Source organism: Lygodium microphyllum, chromosome 2 (genome assembly GCF_053477565.2).
Source record: "Lygodium microphyllum isolate KBCC chromosome 2, Lygodium_microphyllum_v1.1.10, whole genome shotgun sequence".
NCBI lineage: Eukaryota > Viridiplantae > Streptophyta > Polypodiopsida > Schizaeales > Lygodiaceae > Lygodium > Lygodium microphyllum.
The window spans coordinates 18,641,291-18,651,593 of record NC_141136.1 but is presented as its reverse complement, the minus strand read 5'-3'; the positions used below and the strand labels follow the sequence as shown (position 1 = coordinate 18,651,593).

General features: G+C 40.6%; 1 protein-coding gene across 1 annotated transcript; it reads right to left on the bottom strand.

Moving 5' to 3' along the window:
- Window positions 1–904: 904 nt before the first annotated feature.
- Window positions 905–2,648, bottom strand: LOC148039526 (desmethyl-yatein O-methyltransferase-like). The gene is made up of 3 exons (XM_087691662.1): window positions 1,792–2,648; window positions 1,539–1,606; window positions 905–1,447 (listed from the first exon to the last, which is right to left on the bottom strand). The coding sequence occupies exons 1-3, from the start codon at window positions 2,552–2,554 to the stop codon at window positions 1,148–1,150; spliced, it is 1,131 nt and encodes a 376-aa protein (XP_087547788.1). The 5' UTR covers window positions 2,555–2,648; the 3' UTR covers window positions 905–1,147.
- Between the last annotated feature and the right edge of the window lie 7,655 nt (window positions 2,649–10,303).

Here is a 10,303-nt window from a genome sequence, read left to right as displayed (position 1 = left end):
TTAATTTTTGGACAAAAAATTCTAACTATTTGGATTGCTTTTCTTTTTGAAATAACGATGTCGCTACTTGACAAATAGTGGGGAGAGAGAGAGAGAGAGAGAGAGAGAGAGAGAGAGAGAGAGAGAGAGAGAGAGAGAGAGAGAGAGAGAGAGAGAGTGTGTGTGTGTGTGTGTGTGTGTGTGTCTGTGATGTAGAGATCTCAAAGAATGTTGAGGAGATGTTAAGGTTGGTAAGCTCAAAAACAGGAGGCAAAAATCACTAATTATAGCTAGAAATACATTAATTATAGAGGGATATAGTAATTTAATGGGCATTCATATTTTTTTGAGTTAAAACGACCGAGCTAAAATCCTTGACCTAACATTGTTTTTCTCTTACTTCACAATTTCTTCTATGAATAAGGAATATGTGTCCATAATTAGTTTCTCAATATACTTATGATTGAATTATATTCAATTTGACTCATAATTCATACGCTATTCATGAATAAATCTTGTAAATGATTCATGAAATTGGATGCATTAGTCCCTAATTATCTTATAGAGTCGAAGGATCCCTACAATGATTACATGTTATAGATGGATTACATGTTGGCACATCACTTTGTCTTGAATTTAGACTGAGACAAGTGCTCATTTCTTGGGAAATATCCACTAAAACACACCTATATTTTGTGAACAACATTATAATATTCATAAAATTTTCAAGATTACCAAGGCACTATATAGTTTTGTTCAAAATCTTAACAATATTCACATACCCATGCACCTTAAACAAAAAGCATGATGAATGAATTCAAATGTAACAACATTCATCTCAATAACTCATAATTTTTTAATCTAATAAAAATGACAAAAATGAATAGATTATAGTTGCAAATTCATACAAGAGTTGTATAATAGAACTTCTTGACTATAATAATCACACTGGAAGATCACACAAGAATATGCCTAATTTAAGGGGAAAACCCCATTTTTATAAAAGCACGTGAATAATTAAAAGGATACATTTGAGATTTTTTGTAGTTTTGATACTAAAATTAAAGTTTTCATGGAGCACTTGCTAAATTTTGGAGATGTATGAGGAATTCTTAAGGAGTCTCATTAGGAGAAACGTGTAGCCTTACGAATGGAATATAACAATGTTCTAAGGTTTGTACATCTCAACCACACTAAATTCATTTACTTTGCAAACCACTTGGAACTTAAAGAATCCTGCAATCTGAGCAAGCTCTCTTAGCTCTCTTTCAGTACGCTCTCGACCTCCTTGAGTGAATAAAAACATCAATTGGTCCCATCCATAGCTAAGACGACTGTTAACATCTGTGCCAAGTTTGTTTGGCAAAATGGTATCTAGTACTATGACTCTCCCATTTGTTGGAAGTGCAAGGTAGCAGTTTCTTAAGATCTTGATACAGTCCTCATTTGACCAATCATGTAGAATCCACTACAAGTGCCCACGACATGTTTAGGGGATTATTTTTGACTCATGAAAAGTTTCCAAACCTTTCTCACAAAGCTAGAATATGATAACATACCTTCATGAAAATAGCCTCTGCTTGTGGAATGGTGTCAAACATGTCTCCTTCCACATGTTTCACACTCACTGCAAGAGAACTACATTTAGTTAGATTTACGTTTACATCAAAATTGTAAAATGTGCCGAGTCAATATGATCATAAATTGCCATCTTCATGTATTGTATCATGGTCTATCCCCATCCTCTTGTATGAACAAATTTGTAGTAAGCATGTCAAGTAGGTGTTGCTTTTGGATAGTATCGTGCTAGACCTTGATACGAAGGTGCAGCCCGTATAACATGTGGTTGATCAAAGTTGATGCCTTTGATGTGAGGATACTTTTCTACAATTGAATTTACGCAAGCTCCAAACCCACCACCAACATCCACAATGCTAGTAAGAGCTTCGAAACCACCGTATACTCGAAGCACGGACCGCATGAGTAGCTTGGAGTGGTTGACCATAGCAGAGTTGAAGAGCTCGTGGAGTTCGGGGTGACCGGGGGCATATGTGAAGAAATCGGTGGCATGGGCTTCAGAGAAGGGAGGTACACCATCGAGGATAGCCTCGGAGGTCTTCAGCCCAGAGTCCATGATGGCTCGGTGATGGGTTGCAAGTAAGAGGGGGGCGAAGGATGTATGCCGATGATCTTGTACGAAGTATTTGGAGGTCGGAGTGAGGCCATATAAGGTCGTCACCGGGTCGGCAACGGAGAGAGAAGAGTTGAGGAGGGAGTGGGAGGCAAGGAATCGCAGGAGACGATCGAGAGAAGATGAAGAGTAGAAGGAGGAGGCGTTGGGCGAAATATGAGAGAGGATTTGGGATGCGGAGAGCTGCTGATGAGGGTGATGCTTGGCAAGGACGTCGAAGACTTTCAGCTTGACGGCAGCCAGCAAGCTAAAGGAGACAGCGTTGAGATGAAGGAATTCCAGGGCTTTGGACCATGCATTAGAACCGGACAGATCTTCAGCATCATCCTCAGGCAGTTGGCAGCTGCAGCTGCCAATATCGTCACTGCCTAGGTTCGCACCCATCGACACTTACACGCTCCGAGCGCGCGCGCGCGCGACACACAGAGAGAGAGAGAGAGAGAGAGAGAGAGAGAGAGAGAGCGCGAGCGCGAGCACAGCTGCGTAGGTACTATCTTATAATGTCTCCTTTATGTAAGGAGATGAACTGGAATGTCTCCTTAATATAAGCGGATAACTTTGAGGCACTATCTTATAATGTCTCCTTTATTAACGGAGATCAACTGTAAAAAACTAGAGCAGCACAAGTTACAACCACTACCTTCTCAGAACATAGCTGTGAGTCCATTCAGCTATTCGTTTTCAAGGGTAACTTTGCATTACCTTATGAAGGGCCAAATCTCAAGGGACTTTTTCTAGACTAATTTAATAAGGGTACCTTTGAACTTTTTTGAAATGTAACTCCTCTTTGAAAGGTTAAAATTTTCACATCTTTCTCTGGAGGGTAAAGTCCTTTGAGAAGGGCTTTGGATTCATCATAACCAAGGCCCAAGTCCATTGTAGGTTAGGGCCCAATGCGTACTAAGCTATGGTAATGCTATTAATTAGTCAAATGGAATGAAGTGGACTAATTCACACTTAGTATAATTTTAATATTAAAAAACAAAGTTTTTATTGTAAGGATTCAAATAAAGTATTTGTAAGATAAATATATAATAAAGAACGTAATAATTACTAAGTATGAGAAGGATAATAGGAGCAAAGGAAAAAATATAACTTATCTATGGTCCTTATTATCAATTTATTAAGATAATTTTTGAAATAAGAATAATAATTATCATGTTGTTTTGATACATTTATTCTTTATATACCTATTTATGATGGGATGAACTTTGACACCTCTCCTCTTCAAGTAGACATAAAGTGGAAGACAAGTTTTACTTTTTCATGTTTTAGCTTCTTTTATATACTTGCAATTATTAAATGTTTTCATAAAGAGACCTTATCTTGTTGCTATAATAAAGAAAATCGAGCTAATACAAAAGCGTAATATTATTTGCAATGTACAAAGTATACAATTGATAAATAAACTTGTAATCTAGAAAATTTGATAGAATGCACTTTTTAACTTATGAATGCAAAATTCTAAAACATAATTATAAATTATACTTTAAGGAATACATTTTTTAACATATAAATGCAAAATAATAATATCTAAAAATGATATGCAATGTGCACAATTGGTGAGTTAAGTTGTACTCCACAATATATTCAAACATATAACTTTTGATACATAAATACAAAGTGATAATATTATATTGTAATATGCAAAGTTAAAATTAGAGAATGAAACTATTAACCACATTAATTTATTGCATCCAATCAATGCAATGTATGCGAGATGTTTCTAAACCTTACAATTACAAAAATATTTTATTACAAAACATATATGATATCAATAAGTCTTTACTTCTTGGTATTGGAGGGTATAGCCTTGCTAGTTTACTCTAAAGAGAAGTCCTAGGCTAGCTTGCAAAGAAACTATTCATTCCCCATTCTCTTGCTTCTTTACCATTTATCCTTGATAGTCTCAAGCTCTTTCATGATCATATCTCATCTATTTATTCTCTCAGGTCTACAACAACATCTCTATTATGGCTCTATTTAATTTTAGGGGCATAGCGACGGGCGATTGCAACGAATATTAGCGGTGTCGCTATTTGCGTCCCATTTGCGACAAAATAGCGATGGTACTCAGAGAAAAAAAAATGGACGAGACCCTAGCGTGGCATTTTGCCACAAAGTGCCTTTGGGAGGGGGAGGGTTAGGAAGAGAAAAAGAGAGAATGAGAGCTTCTCACCACCACCACCACCGCCGCCGCCGTCGCCATTCACAAAGAAGAGGAGGAAGTGCACGAAGGAAAAAGAGGGCCGTTGCAAAGAGTAGACGAAGAATCCATCCTTGGGCCTTTGCAATGAGTACATTGCCTTCTCTTAGTTTATTCTTGCTCTTTCTTCTTTTGTTTTGTTTGTTTTTGTTGAAAATAAGGTGCATTGAGAGAGAAAGAGAGAAAATGAGAGAGGGAGAATAACAAAGGAAAAGGAAGAGAGAATGAGAGAATAAACATGAAAGATAACAAAGAAACAGAGAAACAGAGAGAGGGAGGGAGGGAGAGAGGAGAATGAATGAGAAAACACGAGGGGGTGGAGAGAAAGAAAGAGAGGGTTTGTCACAAAGAGGAGATGAACAATCCATCCTCCTCTTGGTTTGTTCTTGTTCTTTCTTCTTCTTTTTTATTTGTTTTTCTTGAGAATGAGGTACGTTGAGGGAGAAAGAGAGGAAATGAGATAGGGAGAAGAAGAAAGGAAAAGGAAGAGACAATGAGAGAGAGAATAAACATGAAAGATAACAAAGAAAGAGAGAGAGAGAGAGGGAGAGAGAGGAGAATGAGTGAGAAAACACGAGGAGATAGAGAGAAACAAAGAATGTTGAGAAATACGAATCTAGAGCTAGTTAGCTATGGTGGACGCAAATCAAACACACAATACATGATAGATAGAAGATATTGTAACTCAAGTGAATTAGGTTCCAAGATAGATTAACTTGGACTCATAAACACAATCTTGAGTGACTCAAAGTGAAAGTACCATTCCCTTGAAATGAGTGTCAAGTACATGCCTTTATAGCTTTTTGGATAGTACCACTTTTCCTCTCTGTGCTTATGGGATTTTAGACATCTCTTCCTAGAGCATACATCATTGTCATATCTCTCATACAAAGCCACTTATGGGCACACATTCAGCCTCTATGGGCATACATTTAGCTATGGTGGATGCAAATCAAACACACAATACATGATAGATAGAAGAGATTGTAACTCAAGTGAATTAGGTTCCAAGATAGATTAACTTGGACTCATAAACACAATCTTGAGTGACTCAAAGTGAAAGTACCATTCCCTTGAAATGAGTGTCAAGTACATGTCTTTATAGCTTTTTGGATAGTACCACTTTTCCTCTCTATGCTTATGGGATTTCAGACATCTCTTCCTAGAGCATACATCATTATCATATCTCTCATACAAAGCCACTTATGGGCAAGCACATTCAGCCTCTATGGGCATACATCATTTGCTATTCTCAACACCCCCCCTCAAATGATGAGTCTCTACCCTTGCTGGCTTTTGCCCCCCCTACATGTAGACATGGACCAGGAGACTAGCTCTTTGGCAGCCTAGTCAAGTTAAGGCTTGAAACTTTACATTCTTGATAAGGGTTTTAAATCCACTCTGGGAAACAGATCCACTCAGGGAATTCTAGATCCTCTATGGGAATTTTTTGCAAAGAAACATTTTGTTGGTTTGCAGCAGCGGAAAATATTTTCTTCATCCTTTTTTGTTTTGTTGCTTCATTGGCAACCTTTGATCTTCTTTGTCTATTTTTTGTCTTCAGGCTCTTTTCCTTTGTTGTGCTCTTTATCCCTTTTGTTGATGCGTGGTATGTGTGTTTTCTCCATTTTTCTTAACACAATCTTTCTGCTCAATGTGATAGATATAATTTGGTACATTGCTTTGACATGGTAGATTCTTTTTGACATACATGACTTGGTGATCCATTACCTAGGTCTTGAAATACATAGGATAGGTTTTTGGCTTATCATGTGCATTGTAGTGTTTTAGGCATTTAATATGGATACATATCTCTTTGAATAGCTCTTGGGCTTGTTGGGATACATGGCTTGATAGCACATCATGGCCTTGGATACATGGAGTTTGGACCTTTGGCTTAATGGCTATATGGCTTGATATTACATTGACGGTGGATCTTCTTTCAAAATCACACATCTTCTTAAGATGATTACATAAATCAGTTTGAGGCAAAGGATAGTGTGAATAGGGCTGCTTGGACCACTTTTGAGAGCAATAGTGTGAACATACATTAAAAGAAGCTTGAGTGTGAAAGGAGAGATTGAGTTAGGTTTTTTTTCCAACCTAAACCCTTAGAGTTAAGGAAAAAATAGAAAAAAAATGGAATGGAGAGAATATCGACCTGCAGGCGGCGAATATGTTCGAGATGGACTTGGTCCTCTGCAATGCCTTCTTTGCTCTATGATTTTAGTGAACCAGTGGCTTGTGATGAATCAGTGGACGATATTGACTGGGAGGCTTTTGCAGCATCTGCGAGTTCTTTCTCAGCTTTCAACACAGGCTCGTAGTAATCAGAATCTATATACTACTCCAGCAGAGATGGCGCTATTCTGTCTTCTCCTCTTGCAGCTTGACAAAGTGATAAAATAGGGTATTTCTCTCTTAGTGATATATGAGAAGCTGACAAATCCTCTCTTGTTGATAGAGTCTAGTTCTCTGTTTTAGTGAAAACGAGAGCGTTTGCAGAAGCAATGAAATGCTTCCAAACTGCACCTTTCCTAGCAAACCCACTTGCTTATTTTCTCACACGCGATCAAAATTCCAGAGCCATTACAGAGCTCTATTCTACGCATTTGTTTTTCCTAGACTGAGAGCTCCATTTCCTTGCCAAAGCCAAGAGTATTCTATGAGGCTCGCCCCTCGCGAAGCTGTGATAATACCGTTCGTAGGCATAGACCTTGATAGCTTGCACGACGATTGTTGATCTGCAGCAGCACTCCCAGCCTCGATCCAAGTAGAGCTCTCTTTGCTCAATCTTCTTTACCTCTTTTATGAGCAGCTTTAGCTATTCAAAAAACAAGACTTAAATGTGTTTCCTCCAGCTATCCGGTCCAGTGCACACTCAATCAGCAAGCAATGCAATTTGGGGTTTTAATCTTCCACAATCTCCTTCTTTGTAATATTTCCGCGTGATCGTACCGTAAATATTAACCTTGCGTACGCCGTGCAAACCCTGTGCAAAGGGTATCTCTCGCATTTAAATTATTGGCCGCGTAATGTGTGAGCCGCACGCGGGAAATAGGGTCCTCTGCGAATGGTAAATCGAACCGGGTGTTCAAAACCGCAAACCACACGGAAACACCCTCTTGGGAGGGGCAATTTAATTAAATAAATGCAATTTTTTTTATGTTTATCCCTTCCCCCAGCCGATGCATGGCTGGAGGAAAGGGAGTGTGTGGGGGGAGGATGGCAAAGTGGGGGTTTGCATGGGGGAGTTCCCCACGTGGGTGGAGACCCCCTTCCCCACCCCCAAGGCTATAAAAACACCCCCATCAAGGGGGTGTGCTTAAGGAAGAGGAGAGAAGGGGAGGTTCTGTGAGAGAGGGAGGAAGCTCCGCCGCCAGGCCGCCGTGTTGCCACCAGCTCCGCCCAGTCCGTCTCTGCTGTCACCCTGGCCGCCGGTCTCTTGCAGCTGCCACCATTCCGTCCGCCACACTGATCGCCCCCACGTGCTCTCAGAAGCTTCTTTGGAAGCTTCCTTAGAAGCTTCCATAGGGGGCCTCACTAAACCCCCTTCCCACGACCCCTTTTCCACCCTTTTCCACCCATTTCCAAAGGCACTTTCCCACCACAATTTCGAAGAAGGACCATCAACACCTTTTTTTCGGGAATTGAAGAGGGTCTATAAGGATCCCACTAGACCGACGAAAAGGGTCCCGCGAAGTCCTTTAAGGCCCTTCTCCGCAAGCGACCTACCGTAAAAGGATCTTCCGCCTACGAGGAAAGCAAAGGCCGGAAGGTTGCGTGTCAAAGCAGAACAATCCGTAGGCGACGAAAGCGAGTTCAGAAACCTAACCTACGTGTGCAATGGCTCCAAAAAGATCCCAAGAGGCGACCGCGGGAGGCTCGACTCCAAATGTGCAAGTGGACATCACCCCGACTCCACAAGTCCAGGTTCTTCCGTGTTAATTCCGCATAAGGAAATGATTAGGCGAGCTTAGAAAAGAAATTGCACTTTTACGTTTAATTTGCATATGGAAATTGAAAGAAATGCATCTTTTGAACATTATGAAAGATTGAACGATTAGAGGGTTAGATGCATGTAGTTGGTACCTTATCAAGGTAAGGAATCTAATCCTAAGCAAGGAAACGGAATTTATATGTGCATTATTTGTCATCCTAGATATGGTAGATTAAGCGTATACTGCACATTAGGTAACATACCTCTCGTAATGATTTCATAGGAAAAGGTTAAGCGCCATAAGGTTTCATTCGGAAAGAATTAATAGGGTACTAAAGTGAACGTATGACTTGCAAAATAGTTATAAGATGGAATAGAATAACACTAGTTTCGCTTGTGTTTCACCAACGACTTCGTGGCTAGGAGAATGTTAGAAATTGCGTAGTCGTCATGAGAAAAAGGTCAATCATTAAGAGCAGTAATTAGGTGTAAAAGCATAGGATGAAAAAGGATAAACAACAAGGTTGTAGGTACGACTATTGATGTAAGATCTAGTAGGAGGTCCTAGGAAAAGTTAGTAACCAAATTATCGTGCACCAAGGAAAGATTGTATGATTCGCCAATGCATAAGTTTCGAGAGCATAGACTACAAAGTATAGGCTTGATTAATTAGGAAAGTTAAGTATTTGCCTTGAAGCAAATGACCGACAATAAACTAAAGCGACATGGTCACTGGATCCTGCCACAATAAACCTAATGTATTGGAAGGGTATGACCCTAACCCAAGAATGATAGGAATCTTGCTAAGTTGCAATTGATTCCGGATCGAATGCGGGTTGCATTCGGAGATAAGGAGTCAATCCTTAACAGTTTGCCAGCTAAACGACCATTGAAATTGATTGTGCTTGTAACAGTTTAGAAAGGACTGTTTGCATTGTTTGCTCAATGAACTAAAGGATGAAAATATATCTAAAGCTTCAGGTTGGTGCCTGAGAGGCAGCTTCAGTTATCCCCGACTGCCTGCCTGACCCTAACCAAGGGGGTTGTGAACCGCGCCGGGAACGTGGACTGAACCCGCCGTGAGAGGTCTCTCCGTTGAGTTCTACTTGGAGCAGGAGGACGCTTGGGTGCCAGGGGGGGCTCTGGCTGTAAATCCCTCACCTTCCGGGTCCTGCACAAGAGACTAACGTGACTCGGGATTGGATCTCGAGGCCCGCATACTAGTCTACGGGCGGAAACTTGGGATAGTAATCACAGGAAGGATTACTGGATAGCCTTCGGGCGGATTATGAAAGCACCTACGGGCGGGAAACTCCTTGTATTTCAAAGATAAAAGGATATAATGATAATAAAGGAGTTGTTTGACATTGTTTTCTTTATGTCCTGTGATAAGATTACGTGAAGGAACCAGTGCTTAACAGGGCTAATCAAGGAAGCTGTTTGTATATGTCAAACTAATGTGGTAGATAATTACATAACTAAAACAAGCCGAGGAAAGTGCGGAGGATGGACCATGGGTCCGTCCTATGGATGGGTGGTCCCGGTTAGCCGGAAACTTTTCTCAAGGTCTTCGACGAACAGAAGGATGATCGTCATCACCAAAACAAGCAAGGAAAACAATGACTTGGAAGTACCGATTGCCCGATTCAGGCTGTTTTAGGGGAACGGAATGGGACTATGCCTTTGGCAGAGAGGTCGAGCCTTGCATCCCTCTCATTTCCCATTCTCCTTGAACCAAGTGCAGCATGAATTCGCTTCAGACCGGGCGTTCTGCGTAAAGTAGTTCGATCAGGTCTGACGCTAGTCACTGTTAGCAAACAACCAAACAATTCCATTCGATCCTAAGTGGAAAGCGCCCATGACACTTCCGTTACGGGGCAGACGCGGAAAGTCCTAGATTACAAAACCCGCAACATTCCATGGGAGTGCCGGGTGGAGTCTTCTAGACAACCTTTCCGATGGACTGCTAAGACGTGTTCTAGAGGAT

Excerpts from the sequence above, each read along its gene's own strand:
- LOC148039526 (XM_087691662.1), bottom strand. The coding sequence starts at position 2,554 with ATGGGTGCGAACCTAGGCAGTGACGATATTGGCAGCTGCAGCTGCCAA. Across the intron at positions 1,607-1,791 it reads GGCTGCACCTTCGTATCAAG|TGAGTGTGAAACATGTGGAA; the intron begins GTCTAGCACGAT and ends GTTCTCTTGCAG. Across the intron at positions 1,448-1,538 it reads CAGAGGCTATTTTCATGAAG|TGGATTCTACATGATTGGTC; the intron begins GTATGTTATCAT and ends GGGCACTTGTAG.